The 19,022-nt window shown below is 39.1% G+C and overlaps 2 protein-coding genes and 1 long non-coding RNA gene across 3 annotated transcripts; 1 reads left to right on the top strand and 2 right to left on the bottom strand.

Annotated features, from left to right (window-relative positions):
* Nucleotides 1-1,199: 1,199 nt before the first annotated feature.
* On the bottom strand, nt 1,200-5,269 carry LOC133708145 (G-type lectin S-receptor-like serine/threonine-protein kinase At1g61500). The gene is made up of 7 exons (XM_062133599.1): nt 3,845-5,269; nt 3,625-3,732; nt 3,218-3,414; nt 2,908-3,118; nt 2,046-2,283; nt 1,828-1,978; nt 1,200-1,731 (listed from the first exon to the last, which is right to left on the bottom strand). The coding sequence occupies exons 1-7, from the start codon at nt 5,238-5,240 to the stop codon at nt 1,429-1,431; spliced, it is 2,604 nt and encodes an 867-aa protein (XP_061989583.1). The 5' UTR covers nt 5,241-5,269; the 3' UTR covers nt 1,200-1,428.
* Nucleotides 5,270-8,458: 3,189 nt separating this feature from the next.
* On the top strand, nt 8,459-9,384 carry LOC133712018 (uncharacterized). The gene is made up of 2 exons (XM_062138094.1): nt 8,459-8,718; nt 8,880-9,384. The coding sequence occupies exons 1-2, from the start codon at nt 8,581-8,583 to the stop codon at nt 9,198-9,200; spliced, it is 459 nt and encodes a 152-aa protein (XP_061994078.1). The 5' UTR covers nt 8,459-8,580; the 3' UTR covers nt 9,201-9,384.
* A 929-nt stretch (nt 9,385-10,313) lies between these two features.
* On the bottom strand, nt 10,314-18,041 carry LOC133712495 (uncharacterized). Its single transcript, XR_009847437.1, has 5 exons — nt 17,637-18,041; nt 12,231-12,260; nt 11,160-11,222; nt 10,635-10,847; nt 10,314-10,443 (listed from the first exon to the last, which is right to left on the bottom strand). It is a non-coding gene; the product is annotated as an uncharacterized LOC133712495 (long non-coding RNA).
* Between the last annotated feature and the right edge of the window lie 981 nt (nt 18,042-19,022).

The following is a 19,022-nucleotide window of genomic DNA, read 5'->3' as shown; positions in this document are numbered from 1 at the left end:
TCTCCGGTGGTTGCAGAGGGAAGAAGAAGAGAGAGGGAGCGAGAGGTCGGGGAGAGAGAGAGAGAGAGGACGCGGCTGCAAAGGAGAGGGAGGAGAAAATGATGCTAGGGGTTTTCTCACTTTCCTATTTATACTAATGTCCGTGAAATACCCACTTTGCCCTTGCGACGAATTACAAAACTCCCCTAGCTAATTGCTTTCGGTTTTTGGGGCTCGTAACTTTTCTTTTGTTCGTTTTTCGTCGGAAACTTCCTAAATTAATTCTTGACTTCGTCCTAGGCCCAAAACTCGATCTCGTAAAAATCCAAAATCCAAAACTTTGTTACAACACAATTTTTCGTCTTTGAAACTTCAACAAACGAAGGACCCTGGCCCAAACGTAAATTGTAAGGCCCAAATCGAAGTCTCGACACCGAATTAATCTCCAAGGTCAATTTCTTTACTTAAATCACTTGGTGAAAAATCTTATTGGCGAAAAATTACCTTCTAAAAATTAAACAAAATTTTCGGGGGCTTACACTGGGAACCGGCCAAGCCTTTCCCATGTACATTTAAACTTTAATAAACTGTCACGTGCACCTCACATGTGTGGAAAACTCGGAGCATGCAGGACGTTCTTAGTAAATATCTCCCATGACTTTTCTTCCCCAACCCTTCAACTAAAACCAATCAATCTTTGTCGGAACTAAAACCAATCAATCTCTACATGAAAAAATCATAACACCCATCACCATCATCATCATGAAAAATAGCTGGAAAACCCAATAGGTGTAGAAGCAGAACTTGATGTAAAAGATTGAAACTTTGCAATGTTTTGAAATTTAGAGTTTCTTCAATACCTAAAAGGAGTCAAGAAAAGTGAAAGCAAAATGCTTTGTCTTTTTGACAAGTTGTATACTTTTAGTGAGTATAGGACGCCTGCCGGAGACCCAACAAGCCGCCATTGACTGGTAATTGACCCAGTTTCTAATCTATAATGATTGGCATCCACAATTAACATCACATATTTACCTGAGTTTTAATCTCATACGGCAGTAAAAACACAAGCAAATAATTGTGGGTATGGACAACTGGTGCAATGGTGCAGTGTTGCAGTGATACTCCAAAAGCCTAGCCGTCCGTGGTGACTCAACAATATATATCAAGTTTTGTCGTGAACAATTTAGAGGAACTAATTTCAGAGGATGAAATTTCTTCGACAAAAAGGTATCACGTTTTGGAGACATAATTTTTGTATATATAATTGTCAATACAAAGTGTAAAAACATGAATGATCGAAGGTGCATCTTCTTTATCGAAAAACCTTCATGTACTACCTACCCAAGAGAAACAGGTTGTTTTCTACACCAAAAAGAAAACCCCCAATATGTATAAGAACCCCTTGAGAATGACCTAAAGGCATTGCACTGTGGGCTAACTTGCTATCACTTATCGTCCTTCAATCATTGTAATGCTAGCTTCATTTTTGGAGGAATTTGTATTCTCAAAGTGTGGTTGAGGATGATAAGCTGAGTTTTGGATAGTGAATACAGGCAGCTTAGGTTGTGGACCATCTTTCTCGCTAGTTAACATCAAAGCTATATCTGCCATGGTTGGCCTATCCACAGCATTGTCTTGTACACACAAAAGCCCGATATGCACGCATTTAAATACTTCCAATGAGGAATATGAATCGCCCAATATTTCATCTACCAACTCCAACCCCCTGCCTTCATTCCACAAGTTCCATGCCTGAAAAAGGTTCACATATATGGTTTAAGTTATATGAAAGACACAGCGCACTCATGACTTCACATTTTACATTAGAAATTAAGAGTACGAACTTACATAGGCTAGAAAGCCTAGCTGTTGGTCATATAAAGAGAAGCTGGTATTCTTCTTGCTGCTAATAATCTCCAAGACCACAACCCCAAAGCTGTAGACATCGGATTTTTCAGAAAACATTCCCCCCATGGCATACTCCGGAGACATATAGCCACTGCATCGCAAACTAATTAGTATGTAACTAATTCAACATGTTGGAGATTAGAGAAAATGATTCTTACCGTGTTCCCACAACTTTTTGAGTATTTTCTAGACTTTGTGTTCCTTCAACTATTCTTGCCAATCCAAAATCTGAAATTTTTGGATTCATTTTCTCATCCAAGAGAATGTTGCTGACTTTCAGATCTCTATGTATTACCTTCACATATGAATCATGATGGAGATAAAGAAGCCCTCTAGCAACACCTTGAATAATATTAAAGCGTGTCACCCAATCAAGCACTGCTCTCTTCCTCGTATCTGATCAAATAATCAACACACCTAGTTAGTGTAATCAGTAATGATTTTTTATAAATCACGACTCCCATGTATGTTACAATGAAATATCATAAGACTGCTACCATTTCAAAACTTTGTTAAGACCAGATTTCTAGCCTTCTTTTAATTGTTAGGAAATGCATACACAGTTGTATGAAAAGTAGGAGTGAATGCATCATAGATTTCTGAACCGAACACACAGCATAGATTATATTGTCCAGACACATTCAATATCTAATAGTTATCTGCATTATTTTTGACAGCCACATTCAATATATAATATCTGATAGTACGTATATAGATCTAGAAAGTAGTGACTGATGGAGTTTGTCTCTTGGTAATATATTTCATGTGACTCCATTCATAGCTTTATGTGAGTATGCAGTTGTGATTCCAAAAACCAAATTATGCTAAGGTTCAATTTTTCAGACTTACCTAATCTTTTTCTTGTTAGTGATATCCTACTTTTTCAAAGAAATTTTCATGGTTACCCAAAGTTCGACATTTACAAACAGCAAAAAGATGAAAGATTATATTGAAATAAGAATAGGTGAAGATGAGTTTTGCACTGCAGGTGAACATGCATAAAATACTATTAAAACTAACCAAATAGAAAAGTATCCAAGCTTTTGTTTGGCATGAACTCGTAAATCAGTAACTTCTCATCCTCTTTAATGCAGCACCCCATTATCCTAACTAGATTTTTATGTTGAAGATTGGAGATCAACAGCATCTCGTTCTTGAACTCTTCAATGCCTTGTCCTGAGCTACTGGATAGTCTTTTTACTGCTACTTCCTTCCCATCTTGTAGCATACCCTAAAAATCATGAGCTCCACTATTTATTAACTGAAGTCAGGTCTGTTTCTTGTACTTGTCGAAATGTTAGATATATAGTATCCTTGAGAAAGAAAGTACCTTATAAACTGGGCCAAATCCTCCTTGCCCAAGTTTGTTTGCAAGACTGAAATTGTTTGTAGCAATTAGTATGCTATCAAAATCATATATCTTCAGCTCTGAGGGATTATGCTTTCCTATATATTCTCGGAGACCATCTCTTGAACTCTTAATCATACCAGTAGATTCAAAGTTCTGTGTTGTTAGTTTGATCTGTCCTGTTTGCATATATAACATTATAACATCAAACACTAAGATGGAGCGAAACAACAAGGCAACATTCCGATCGATGCCGATTAATAAACAAAACAAAAACATGCTGTGAAGTTATTAATGAAAGTTATACAGTAATACTGATTTCATTTTTTGTTTGAAAAGAAAGCAGGGGAGTGATAATGTGCTAATGCATGAATTCATTTGTCTCTTACTCTTCTGGCTAGCTCGTCTCCTGTAAAAACTGAATACTATCGCTGCCAAGATACTCACAAAACCAATAGCTGTAAGGCTGGCGATTAACTTTATTGGCTTTCCTTCACCTGAAAAAAAACAAAAGAGAAAAAATGATCTTACAATACAAACACAAGCATGAAACAGAAAACTAAGAAAATATATTGTTGTAAGAGTTGTGCAAGCAATACTATCAGTTACCTAGTTCGGAGCGTGCTAGGCGAATATAAAGATCTACTCCGACAGACGCCGAAAACTGTTGTATATCAATAAGATCTTTGGACCACACCAAACACCCTATATTATTAACAAATGCATAAGCAAGGCAAGAACAGTTGTTTAGACACCGTAATTTGCAATCGTTGGACGTTTCTTCAGCATTGAAAGCAGTAATGAACTCATGAGAATCTGGTATTTTCAACTTCACCATCTTCCAAAACCCATCATCATCAACTTGTTTTCCTCTTGATGAGACTGACTTATTTCTTTGTCTCTCACAAAACAATTTGATATGCCGCACACACCCTCCTGTCCAGTTTCCTTTGCTCCATTCCGCACTTGACTTTGGTACAAAACCTTTCAAACACTTACAGATTGGAGATACAAAAGCTTTACAAATTCCAAAAGGTCCACAAGCTCCATAAATGTCACATGGATTCTTAGGTGTCTGCCAATAAACATACCACTTCCCATCATTCTTCGAAAATCTAAGCCTCACTATTCCTTCTGGAGATATGTATATGTATGCCACAGGTTTGTCGTATAAACTATAAGAAAAATCTCGTGTGCCCTGCTTTAAGTTATCATCTACACTAAATCCATTTATATATCGACGATCCATTTCTGGTACACCAATGAAGCTCGACTTATCCCATGGTCCACTTCTCCAGTAAGGAACTGAATGTGAATCATTTGATCCATTATTGATCCAAATGAACACTTGTGACGGTGTCTGTGGCGCCAATCCAAGCAAGAATCTCCCTGGTGATGGATCATTCTCTGCTTTCCAAGAACTCAAGAAGGTCCCCTTTCCAGACTTATCGTAACGCAACACCATGTTTGGCAGGACTGTGTCACCAGGGTGATCAAAGCTCTGCCATAACTCAGCTCCCATATGATCATTGAGAACAAAGTTTCCATTGTCTAAAAGAACTGCAGCAACTGAACTTGTATTTAATGATGACACCAAAGAAGTAACATTGGTAGACCAAATAGACTTCTGTTTCCCATCAACAAGCTTCAGATTCCCATTGCTGCTAACAGTCAAGCTCGCCAAGTTGTCTGTAGCTGCAAGAGAATTTTCTCTGTTGGCCACCCATACAACTTTTCGCGGAGATATATCCTTGTGCCATATCCCCACATACTTGTTAGCAGAATTTTTAGGACTGAAAAAGCCTAACTCAAAAATGTCGCCAGGGGAAACTAGAGTTTGTCCCTGCGCTAACGGTTGGGAAGGAGTTATTCCATCAACTTCAGCACAGTGATAATGTGATGGAAGGAAGCTGAAAATGAAAATGAAAAGGAAGAAGAACATGGAGCCATTTAAAGCACAAAAGCTTCTGCTTCTAATATCCATTGGCATCCCAATAGGTTGCATGTCAAACAATAATGAATAATGGACATTAAGTTAATGCTCCTCTTATAGTGCTCAAGTTCAATTGCTTTCAAACTTCCGTCAATATCAAATAGATACATTTTGAAGCTTGTGAATTTCCGTGCCTAACTTGGGGACAAAGGTGACAAATGCTTCCAAAGTCATCCCTCAAAGAACAGTACGTCTTGAGTTCTGGATAAGGGTCATCATTTGGCCATTTGGCCCTAAGCCCGCCCGGCCCATGGGGCCCAAGCCCGACCATTTCAAATAGGGTAGGGTATGGGCCATGCAAATGAAGCCCGATCCGGCCCGTTTGAGCCCGTTAGGGCCAAGCTCGGTCCGGCCCTTTAAGCCCGCCCAATTATACCCTAATAATTTTCTATTTTTTAAAATATGTTTCTTTTTTTTCTATAACATACAACTTATCTCTTTCTTTGTAATTAATTGCCTACGCTTTATTTTCTTTAATTTTTATTTTCATTGTTAAACAACAATTTATTTTGGGAGATTTCGAGACATAGTTAATTGAATATAACAACCTTAACTAATATTTGTAAATGTTATAAGTTAATTCTAATATATATGTATGTATGTGTGTGTGTGTGTGTATTAAATATGATCAACAAAATTAATGAGTCTTGTATTAACTATATAATCATTGAGCCACATTTTTTTTTTTTGGGAAAATGCTCGTTTACCCAATTTTAGGCTAAAAATTGCCCACTTGCTCCACCAACTGTTTTTTAACCCCATTTACCCAAAACACTCTAAGGGATTATTTCCCCTTTACCCAATTAATTCTTTTTTCTATTTTTTTGAGACTTTTTTGCCCTCTCCTTCTTTCTCACTTAGAGAGAGAAGTCACCCTCCACCTTGCTGTGCTCCGGTGACCAGTGGCCGGCGCGGTCTCCGGCGACCGGTGACCGGACTCCGGCGAACGGTGACGGGACTCCGGCGAACGGTGACCGGATTCCGGCGATCGGTGACCGGACTCTGGCGAAAGGTGATCGGATTCCGACGACTGGTGACCGGATTCCAGAATCCGGCTATTATTGCCCCCCAGTAATCATATTACTGCCCCCCAGTAATCATATTATTGCCTCCCAAAAATCATATTATTGACGTCCAGTGAATTGTATGAACTCCCAAAACCAAAATGAATACACTACAGGAACAATTGATCAATTTATAATCATATTACTGCCCCCCAGTAATCATATTATTGCCCCTCAATACAAAGTCTAATGTTTCTACTGCCTCCCAATAGACCACCAAAAATGCACATTTTTGTAGGATTCACAGATAATTTGACTTTAATACACAGAAAACAACATATAACTTATCAAAACACCACACTATAGTGATCCCTGTCCCTCATATCGAAGTCTACTGGGGGCCAATAATGTGTCTACTGCCCCCAGTAGACCATCAAACAAACCCCACAGTTACATTGCAATTCCTTCCTCATTCTCGGGGTTCACAATGTACAAAAAAAAAAAAAATGCTTCTGGCACCCAGAAATTGCGCTGGGCACCGGATCTGAAGGACAAGGGACGGAGGCACTGGCGCACTATTTGCTGTCTGATCGGCCGGCCAGAACTGTGAAATTGCAGGTGCAAATGGCCGGACCTTGAAGCTCTAGAATTGATTGGATTTGGGACGAGGTTGATGGTGGAGCTCATCGGCGGTGCACGTCGACTGCTTCTCCAGAAGCTTGACGACCTCTTTCGACTGGTCATTGGAGAAAGCTCTGACGCGGATCGACGTCGTCCACGGCGAGGAGGAGAATGACGATAGCACCCGACGTGCCCGGCGAGGAGGAGCAGTTTGTCCCCACGGTTCGGGTCTCTGACAACCCGATGGACCTGGACATGTACAACCAGTGGAGATGCTCCAGTGGCACTGGAAGTTCGACGATCTGATTCGTCAGAAGCCTAGGTCGCTGGAGGCCTGGGTTGAGCATCAGTGAGAGAGAGAGAGAGAGAGAAGTCGTTGCGGTCTGGAGAGAGAGAGAGAGAGAGAGAGATCGGTGAGGGGGGGAGAGAGAGAGAGAGATTAAAAGGAGGGTAATTATGTCAGTAGAAGTTAGATTGGGTAAATGGGGTCAAAAAACTCTTAGTGGAGCAAGTGGGCAATTTTTTGGTTAAAATTGGGTAAGTGGTCACAACCCCTTTTTTTTTTTTGATCGGGTTAGTTGTTAGTAACTCACACACCCATGCAGTGGTATCCCAGCGCCAGGACACCTGCACCGACATTGCGGTGAAAGCCTGGCAAAGCTAGACTAATCCACTGCACCGCAGACGCACGAACCCAAAGGGTCCCTCAAATCTGCTGGTCACGGGATGGAGCTGGGATTCGAACGCTAGACCTGGGGGTTCCAGACTAGGCCATTCGACCAACACACCACACCACGTGGTTCATTGAGCCACATTTTAAGAAGAAGAAAAAAATGTATTTCTTTTTGTTAAACAAAATAAGGCTCTTTTCGGCCCTATTTAGCCTTATTTGGAGGGCCGGCCCTACCCGGCCCTTTCAGCCCTAGCGGCTCGAGCTTTTCGGGCGGTTAAGAGTTAGCATATTTAAGCATCGGCCCTACTCTACCCGGTCCTAAATTTTGTTGACTTTGACTAGGCTCGACCCTAAGCCTTAAAATTTAGGGTTAAGGCCAGAAAGATCCAGAAATTGCACCACCCCATCGTCCCATCATCGACCATTGTAAGAACAATCAACAAGTTACCATAACTTTAATTTGTCGGGCCCATACAAGCGTCACAATATTCCGCTTGAATCAACCACTAGTATATAGTATGGAGTTAAATTAAAAAGCATCGACACTAGTGCGTGCGATTCTCTTTTTTTGTTATGTGGGACTACACTACAGCGTGGTTTTTGTCTAAGTAATGAAAAAATAACACATTCTTCTCCAATTCAGTCCATTTGTGGGGGCACAGTTCATCCACAAAGCAGCAAGTGCATTCACTATCCAAGATTCCAAGAGTGAAATCAACGACGCCAAGTCCTTCCACTTCGGCTTGAAATCAACGACGTCAAGTCTGTCAAACTTCGACTTGTGAACTCAAGAAACTCCGACTGGTTTACTAGGGAGCAAGGACTCCAAAGTCAAAAGTCTTTCTACGCGTTTGCGAATCCAGTAATAGCTTCATGAAAAAAGCCAAAGATACTTTGAAGCAACTCGTGGAATATTTCGTCTTAATTTATACGCATGCTATTCACTTTCTCGACATCTCACGTCCCACGTGGTACCCTCTCTCGGACATTTTAACAAAAGCGAATTCCTCTAGTGATATTTGTGCTTTAATTTGGTAATTCTGCCGGACGCTCAATGAAACTGTACGTGCCAAACTCATTGATCGACATGCACTTTAGAGTGAAACTAGTTGCAGCAAATTATTATAGGGCACTTCATCATTTAAATAACTTCCTGAAGGCATCTCCTTACTTGCAGAGACTCGTATTGAAGGTATGTATGGTACTTGGTAGATTATGCGGTAAAACTTGTTGTAATTTTATGCTCATCGTTGCTGAATTTGAAGAAACAAAATCAAAAACAGAAAACAGAAGTTAGATTTTCTGTGGTATTGATAAAATATGCTAACGGAATTGATGTATGTCCTCGTGCAGTTGCAGCTGTATCTGGGGGATCCAGCATGGATGGAACTTGGAGAAATTGAGAAAGCAGCTGATTGCCCCCATAATCACCTCAAGGTAGTAGAAATAGTTGGCTATCGAGCTCATACATCTGGTGTTGAACATGTCATGCACTTAATAAAGAATGTCCTTGCACTGGAGAAAATTGTGATTGATCCTGTACGGACATGGCAATATCCTCATGGAGTCGATAGGCCAGATACAGACCTCGATAAAGAAGTCAAGGCTAGAGACCATGCTAAGCAATACCTTGAACCAAAAATCCCTTCAACTGTAGAATTTGTGTGCCTGTAGTATGTCCATGTGGTCTAGAATTGGCTTTGTATGTATGATGAATAATCAGACATGTCATGTCCTTAAATAAGATTAGTTGTTTTGGCGAAGAAAATTCATTGCTCATCTTGTTCTGCACTTTGGTTTTTATTCATTTTACCACCTGCTGTCTTGTGTCCTTTTAGCAATAAAAACCTCTTTGTCCCATCTGTATGGCAGTTTACTGGTAAATGGTAACAGGAATTGGTCTCCTAATCAGAAAAGAGATTTGCCAGACCTATACTTGGTTCTGCGGCATCTTTTTTTCTTTTGAACTTGTAAACCCTGAGACCAGCTCTCGATACTCTTCCTTCTCAAGATGCTTTTCTTCTTCAAAGTGACGGCGATGTTGCCGTCAAAGTGGCCGTGGTGGTCCCGTCTCCGATGCCGGTTGTGGATTGTCCAGCTTAGTTTTTGCTTCCGTTGTGGAGCTTATTGCTCATGCTCAGTGCCTCAAGCCATATAGAACTTACTAGATAATCCCGCCCGCGCGATGCCGCGGGGTTGTTTGCTTGCTAAGCTTTATACATTCTTTGTACAAATATTTACATAACCAGCACTGATTTGTGACATGGCAAAGAAGCACCTGAACTAATTGCTCAAACTATTGGAGCTGAGATAGAAAAGAAATTGGATTCAAATACTACCTTGCAAATACCCCATTACTCGTTTGTGACATCAACTAAAATACCATGCAGAAAACCTACTTGTTGAACAACTCAACCCTGTATTCCATCTCCTTCTCTACCATTCCAAAAGTTTGCACACAATTATTTAAAAACCATGAGTTCCAGGACAACAACTCAATAGCAAAAGAGTATCAATCCATCTCTGAGAGTAAAAATAAACCATGTTGTCGCCTACTAAACTCTTAGGAAATACCTTTGTTTCATTAAGATCAAACACTCATCACTGACCAATTAGACAATATGACCGAAATTGATTGCACCCAAATTGACAGAAAACAGAGGTTCCAAATACCCACTCAGAATTTCAATAACAAAATTCCAAAACTTTCCCAAAGATCCAATTTTTGACACACCTGAATTCCTTTTCACATTCAAACATGTACAAAGAAAAATCAATGAAGAAAAGGGTATGTACCTGTTCCTTTTCTCATTATTAATTACGTATTCATAATTGATTATAACGATACAAATAAGATGTATTACAGTTTTTTGAGAATCGACACGCATTTTTCGAGCCCTTGGACATGATGGCATAGCTGAAAAGAAAATTAACAAAAATTAGCATACTTGAAGAGCCGAAATGAAGGAAAAAAAAACTATTAATACCAATGTAGATAACTTATTATGAACCAAGTAATTCATTAGATTCTTTATCTAAATTATTGAAATTAATTTTTCATATATAACAAAACTGTAAATATTGATAACGAATGCATATAATAATTACCAGCGGTATCAGGTACAGCGTCTGTAACACCAACAACAGTAGATGAAATTGAATGCTCAACCATAGTGGAATCACCAGCTCTTTGCTTTTGTCTTTTCCTCCTCATATTCGAGAAATTCTCTTGACTACTTTGTGAAACGCTGAGTTCATCTTCACTTCTCTTTTCACCCAAAACAATATATTGTTTATTTCTTCCATGTCGAACCGCCATTTCTGTACATAAATGATTAACTAATCATACATCATTCATAAATATTCTATAATATGACGATTAATTTTTGGAGAACTACTATTTCTTAGGCGAAATGCATCAACACGGAACTTCATTTACGATCACATGATCTTGTGACTTTCTGCAGTAAATAAATATACTCAGACTACCCGGATATAATGATAAATGAAATGTGTACTATCAACATCATTATTCCCATTAGTTAAGAAACTGTGCTCACTTTTGAAAAAAGAACAACAGCAACCATTAAAGACAATTTACATAGAAAATTTCAATAGCTGTAAACAAACAACCTGGAATATTTATATCTGAAGCCGAAAGAGCTAAAGAAGTTGACAGCACACTGTTCCTCAGATCTGCAGAATAAAAGGAAAGTATTTACTGAATATCATAATACTTTAGATGCACAAACACAGAAGATGCTTACAGAACCTAGGATACCTAGCTACCTAGATGGTGATCAAAGTAAAAACATCATCAACTGCTGTAAACTTGAAGTTTACAGCTCAAATATTTTTTTTTTTTTTTGAGAAAATTTTTACAGCTCAAATATTGAATCATGGTTTATAGTGAAGAAAATCAGTAACCAATGCAAAACTCTAGTATTTATAAAGATAATGATTAACAAAGTATTCCTTCTTTTAAGATTTGGTTTATATGACTTGGATATATCACTTGGATTACTCTTTTAACATTTTCTAGAGATCATGCCAGAAAAATCCAAACAGAACAACAATAATTTTTAAAATTAATTATAAAGCTGCCAAACGTAAACACAAAGATGCTCGAACCAGAAGCAAAAGGCTAAAAAAAATATAAATAAATAAATTGACACACCAAAAATCTGGCACCTAGTATGAAAAGAAAAATATGCTGTTTTCAGAGTTTTACTTATTCTTAAGAGCTAAATGAATTAGTTTTAGGTAGCGTCCTGAGAATTGTGTTCTGATCAGCAAAGTTTGTTTCTGATGATATGGAAAGAATATCTATGCTGTAAAAGAACAGAAAATTGATTAGTTCTTTGAGTTCCAACTACACAAAAAACACAACAAATCTAACTTCGGGGTTGTTTGCTTGGAAAGAAAAAAAAAGCTCGAAAGGCTATTTGAAAGAAAATATCCAGAAAAATGTCCAGATTTACCAAATTGACAGGGTCATGGTTATTTATTATCCAAATTGAAATGTTTTCCATAATAGAAGCAAAGGCAAAAACCAATGCTCTCTAATGAGCACATAAAATGCAGACATGAAGGGCGGAAAATCATAACGAAGGGAATTAAAGGCTTGGTTCTATTATCTAAGCATTAAAGTGAATGTATAAAGTTTATGCAGTTAATAAAAACGTAACAGAAGCAGGGTGTTACCGGTGGAGTTGGAGGGCAGCCACTTATAACCTGCAAGAGTGCAAGAAATACAATAAAAAAAAATGATCAGTAACCATTAGAGAGCATTGGATTCTCTAATCAGAAAAGATAACTTTAGATCTCTATCAAAAGTGGATTTTAAGTTAGTGAAGTGCATGGTATGCTAATAATCTTATTTCTCGCCATGTCTGTTAATAGGAATCAATATTAACAGTAATGATTGATGAACATCTCCTCTGACTAACAACCTGCTAGAAATGCTTGACGTACATATCATTGTAAAAATCTCGTTTGAGAAGCATGGAAAGCACAATATGGACTGTCATAAGAAGCTCCCAACAGAAAAGTAGAAAGAGCAACTTAGTATTGTTTGGCTCCAATTTTGTTGCAGCTGGTCAACAGTCTCTTTTCTGCGCGGGCGTGCCAGCACCGTTCGGGTGCGGTCGTCGGGGGTGTCCCTTGACCTGACTTCTATCAAGCGATTGTAGACGAGGAGAGCACCAACCTCGTCGTGGGATTCTTTGTGCCTCGTGGCGAAGACTTTGCTAAAGTTTCTTCTTGTTCACAAGTCGATACTCAATATTGCAGATTGAGCAGAGCGAAATCACCGGGAAGTATTGAGATCTTGCTAAAGCGTGACTTTAGCTTGGCTGGGTTGCTAGGGCGTTACCCTTGCTTGGCTGGTTCTGTAACCGTTGTGGTCGCGGCACTACCGTCGGCTCCCGAGGAGACTAGGACCGAAGCACGTTGACAGAGGGTTTGGTGGCACTGAAAGTCAGCATCTGAGAAGACTAGGACTAGGAGTGTGATCACCGATAAGAGAAAGAGAAGGAGAGGAGTTGCTCTTAGAGAGGTTGCTCTAGAGAGAACTTAGATCATCTTAGAGATGTTTTGATTTGTGTTGTTGTTGTTCTTTGGTCGCGGCACTACCGTCGGCTCCCGAGGAGACTAGGACCGAAGTACGTTGACAGAGGGTTTGGTGGCACTGAAAGTCGACTTCTGAGAAGACTAGGACTAGGAGTGTGATCACCGATAAGAGAAAGAGAATGAGAGGAGTTGCTCTTAGAGAGGTTGCTCTAGAGAGAACTTAGATCATCTTAGAGATGTTTTGAATTGTGTTGTTTTTGTTTTGGTCGCGGCACTACTGTCGGCTCCCGAGGAGACTAGGACCGAAGTACGTTGACAGAGGGTTTGGTGTCACACCCCGAATTCTGAATTTAAGTAATTCATATTCGAAGCATGAACCTCAAATACCCTGTTTATAATCTCAGAATTTTTTTCTCAAAATCAACTGCACATTACACCTCTCGATAATTACATAAACCAAATCCTCAAGCTACTTATTACAGTGCACTCTCACCACATCAAATAGTAAAACTCAAATGAGTATAATTCTCCTCACAAAACAAATGCTGTAAATCTAATACTAATACTCTAAACTGCACGATCACTGCCCTGATTCTCCTGACCTGTAAGACTACCCGCTACACAATTTGAATAGTGTACCGGGAGTTGCAACAACACAAAACCCGGTGAGCTTTTGACAGCCCGTATGAGTAAACAAGAAAGAACTGTTTATTTATTCAATTATATTTATTATAACTCAAGTAAACAATCAACACACTCACAAGGTAACTCCAAAAATCACAGAAACATATAAGTATATTCTCGATGCTTTCTTCTAAAACTCAACATTTGACTGATCACAACCAACAAATATTGCAACATTAATATGTGAAATAACATTATAGCAAAGCATGCTTGATTCTCTTTTCACTAACACCTTCACATATTAATAATATATCACAAATAGATATTTGATCAAAATAATATAAGTACACTTTTCTTTTTAGTGAATTTTCGGATTAACTGGTAACAAATCATAAATACAAGTGCTAGGGTCCAACGTACTATACCCAAAGCACGAGTAAGCCAGGTTGACTGGTAACAAATCACAAATCCACGTACTAGGGTCCAACGTACTATACCCAAAGTACGGGAAAGCCGCAGCATACCAGGGTCCAACGTACTATACCCAAGTATGTATACTCAAAGTAAGCAACCTTCCTAAGAGTATAATAGTGCACTATCTGTAGGGACTAGGGCCCAAGGCTAACTTCCACATAACACCAAAACACATTTACCAGTAATTCACTTAAGCACGGGGTAGTAGATAACACCTGACTTCACAATTGTACTTCTCAGACATAATCAAAATCACCAAAATACAATCTTTATGATTTATAGATCGTATATATGTATATGTACACCCACATAAAGAGACATTATTTCAAGACAAATCTTTATTTCTTAAAATAATTTCCACATATTCACCATTGGGCATATAAAATAGTTTTCACACCACATGATCAACATTTCATTATTCAACAATTAAATGTGAGTTTAATAGCTTGAATAATATCCAATTCATTATCAATCATTTCTTCACACTAATCACACGTCAACCAATATATATATTTCACATAAATATATATATACGTAATCATCCGCTCAGGGATGACCACTAATACCAACTATAGTTCAAGCATAAAAACCGTGAAATTCATTTGTATAATAAAATCATTTTACTTACCTATAGACCGTAGTTGATCAAGTCCATATGATTTAAAACAAATATTTATTCCATAAATATTTTCACACAATTATGACAAAAATAAAGTAATTAAATTTATTCAGTTCGTAATATGAACCACGTGAGGTTTACTCACCTCTAATCCAGCTGCGTCTTCTTAACAGCTAAAACAACAATTTTCCCGAATTGTCCGCCAAATCAATCCGTCGATAACCTAATCCAATAATGATCTTAACTTAGCCAACAACTCATAAATGTAATTAAACGACGATCCAACGGTCAGATCTGAATATAATGATGATCCAACGGTCGGATCCTCACGGATCGCCTTTAGGATCATCCTCCAAAATTATCACGAAGATCCAACGGTCAGATCTTCCTGAATCGCCCTTACTAACATCTCCACAAAATTATATGAAAATCCGACGGTCGGATTCTCACGAATCGCCTTCCGAATCACTATTTCTCAATTATACGAAGATCCAACGGTCGGATCTTCGCCCGTGACCTCACAAAGTCACCGGGACAGTCATACGATCAACATATTAAAATTTGAAGTAAAACCGATGGTCTGATCTTCGCAGATCGTAAACCGAAGATAAACGTAAAAACGTTAAATAGTAACGTCAAAACGTAAATCCACTATTTATCAACTTTTTCTAACATGACCAAGTTATACATCAAAACGCTCGTATGGATGCATAGATCATCGCCTAGATAATGAAAACTCGAAATATAGTCTGACGCGCCGCCACAAGCGGTGGTCAGTGGGCGGTCAACGCGGTGGTCAACTCCGGGTCAACCACCTCCGATGGCAGAGCGACCAACTACAAACTTGTTCAAAATGAAAGGGTGATCGACTTCCATACCTGGAGCTAAGCCTGGTTCGGCCTAGATCGTCCTAGATCAAGCGTTGAAGTTGGATTAATCCGGAGCGTCTGATCTGATTCCAGATTGAATCAGAGCCGTCGAAAAAGTCAAACCTTGATCAAGCGCTCTACACCCAAAATCGTCATGCAAGGCCTATATGGGGATGATCAGGAGGAAGAGGAGATCACGAAAATGGGGAGGATCGGCCCGTGAAACGCCGGCACGGCCAAGATCCAATCGGGTCGAATGCTAGGCTCTGGGGGGCCTCGATCCACGTCTGGGGGCAGCGTCGATGCAAGGCGATGGCACCAGGCGACTGGACGGCTCACGGCGAAGCCAGGGATGGCCGGGTCGTGGCCGGTGGACGCCGGAGGAGGAAGATGGGTCCAAGTCGGGTCAGTCGGGTCGGCTGCGTAGAGAGGAGAGAGAACGGAGAGTTTCAGGGACCAAAATGCAATTTTGAGAAACTTTCGTCCTTCCGAAATAAATCAGATTTTCCACCTATTTATAGAAAAATCCCAATTTTAAAATATTCATAACTTATTCATACGAACTCCGAATATTGCGTTCCACATATGCATGCGATCGTATCGACGAGCTCTACAACTTTCATGAAGGAAGTTTTCCCAAATTTTGAACGTATAAAAAGTCAACTTTCTCGACCCCCTAAAAAACGTTCGTTTTCGAAAATAAAATCGTTCGAACTAATTCCACAACTTCTCCAAGCTTCGTACTCGCTCCCACTATCGTAAAATCATTTCTAAAAATCCATGGAATTTAATTTGGATTTTTCGGGGTATTACATTTGGTGGCACTGAAAGTCGGCTTCTGAGAAGACTAGGACTAGGAGTGTGATCACCGATAAGAGAAAGAGAAGGAGAGGAGTTGCTCTTAGAGAGGTTGCTCTAGAGAGAACTTAGATCATCTTAGAGATGTTTTGAATTGTGTTGTTGTTTTGATACTTGTTGTAGCCTCTATATATAGGCTACCAAGCAACACTATTTGGCCTTAAACAACTCATAATGGGTTAGGTTTTAGCACTTAAACATTAATGGAATGTTAGGTTTAAGCACTTAAAACACTAATGGAATGTTAGGTTTAAGCACTTAAACACTAATGGAATGTTAGGTTTAAGCACTTACTGCTCCAATTTTGCTGCAGCTATATCTCCACCAAGAACTCAAAGCGGGCCTTGGACCTCTTCACATCAAATGATCCACAATGAGTGTAGATCATTGTGGCAAATTTTCAGAGCTTTCTTCCATGTGGTTGGGCCGGAAACGCTGCTGGACCTCTTACAGGTCCAGTTTTCCAGTTTTGCTTCTGCAGAAAATTGGACTGATTGTTTGAAGGCATTCCACTCAAAACTAGCTCTGGCACTCTTCATAAGAAATGATCATTGGGCTGTCTAGAATGGATCTGCAGAGTTTCAGCTCATTTAGAGTTTATTTGGTCAGGCGGACGCTCCTTCTGTTTAGCTCGGTTTCTCCTAGCCGAAGTAGGAAAATGTGCTAAAGTTGACTTTTCATGCTTCCATAGTAGGCTTTATTTAGCCTCTAAATATATATTTCGAACTTGTCGACAATATATAGCTTGAGCCACTGACATTGGCTCAATTTCTCCAAGACGTGCCTTGTCAGGCCAAAATGCTCATTTTGGGTACAAACAAGTATGACAAAAAAACTAACAAATGACAGAAGAACACGGCAAGTAAATTAATCACTTTGAACAAAGCAACCAAAGAAGAGAAAATGGCAAAAACAACACTTAAGAAAGAAACAAACAAAATCACTAAAAATTTGTTGTTCATTACTATAACTTGGTAAAGCAAATTTTGAGAAATGAGAGACTGAGTTATGAGATCAACATAGTGATATTTGATCTTGTGTGGATTGAAGAAACGAAGAATATATAATCATGACGGAGCAAGAAATGAAAATTACCTATACTGACAGAAAGAATTGGAAAGAAGGAGATGAGGAATTCTGTAATCGAGTCTGGGTTGGCTCTGATGTTGATCTCAGAAGCAAATGAAGAAGATTTGAACCCGGCTAGCAATTAGAGATTCAAGATTGAACCAAAGTCGGTCGATCGATCTCTAAAAATAACATACCCATTACCAAAACAATGGAATAAAGCCCAATTGCATCCATCAAAATCAAGCACAACATCAATTTCAAAGAAAAGATCCAGACTTACCAACGACACCTCAAAAGAATGAACCGAGCAGTAGCAAGTTTGAGATTTTGAGCAGGAAACGGATCTCTATCTCTTTTGTTTTGGACTTGTGCGTGAGGAGAGCGAGAGAAATTTGTTGATTCGAGCGGAGAGCAAGAGCGATTTGGACTGGGTTCACTCCGACTGGCGAGAGAAAGATCGATCAGACTATTTACACATAGGGCTGATGGCAGCTTCGTAATAAGCAAACAAATGGGGGCAAATGGGTAAATCAATACAGACGTTACTGTTGGACTTGTGCGCGAGGAGAGCGAGAGAAATTTGTTGATTCGAGCGGAGAGCAAGAGCGATTTGGACAGGGTTCACTGCGACTGGCGAGAGAAACCGATCAGACTATTTACATGTAGGGCTGATGGCAGCTTCGTAATAAGAAAACAAACGGGGGCAAATGGGTAAATCAATACGGACGTTACTGTGCACGGGGAGATAGCGCTTTAGTATAGGTAATGGTGACCAAAAACAAGGGAGTGTAAGTTTCAACGCAATTCTTTGGATAAGTGCAAGATTTCATAAGATTTATATATTTTTACTTTTCAAGACCAGTCTTTTTTCACTAATAATTAGAAAATTACAACAGGACGGGCCCCTAGGTGATTATAAAAGCTACTACGATATGGAATACATAAATTTTGAAGATGATTTTGGTACTTCATCACATGGGGTATTGTATGTTGATCTCTTCCCACATACAATCCACATATCAGATATTATGGAATTGGGTAGTTCTAGTTGGACCTCCAAATTTACTATTTGGACCTCCTATACTTAGTACACCTCTAATTTACTTTTTAGAATACTTGAAAAGCTAAGTAGACCTTCTTATTTTTACCAAAACACCCTTGAACATGAGATACAATAATCTTTTACTCTAATTTTTATCTCTATCTTCAACCACGAGAATAAGAATGAATCAAAATCACATGATATTGCTCTCTTATGAGTATGTCTCTCCTCCACCAAAATTAATCAGAGGGTTGTTTCTTGATCTTGATATTTTGCTAGAATCCCTTTGAATTTGCTAAAAGAAGAATTTTAAGGGTTTTGGGTTGGAAGATTGAGTAATAATTATATTCTACAAAAAAAATAGTTAT

This window comes from Rosa rugosa, chromosome 5 (assembly GCF_958449725.1).
Source record: "Rosa rugosa chromosome 5, drRosRugo1.1, whole genome shotgun sequence".
Lineage (NCBI taxonomy): Eukaryota > Viridiplantae > Streptophyta > Magnoliopsida > Rosales > Rosaceae > Rosa > Rosa rugosa.
Note: the sequence above shows the minus strand (reverse complement) of the source record. Positions and strands in the feature narration are given on the sequence as shown.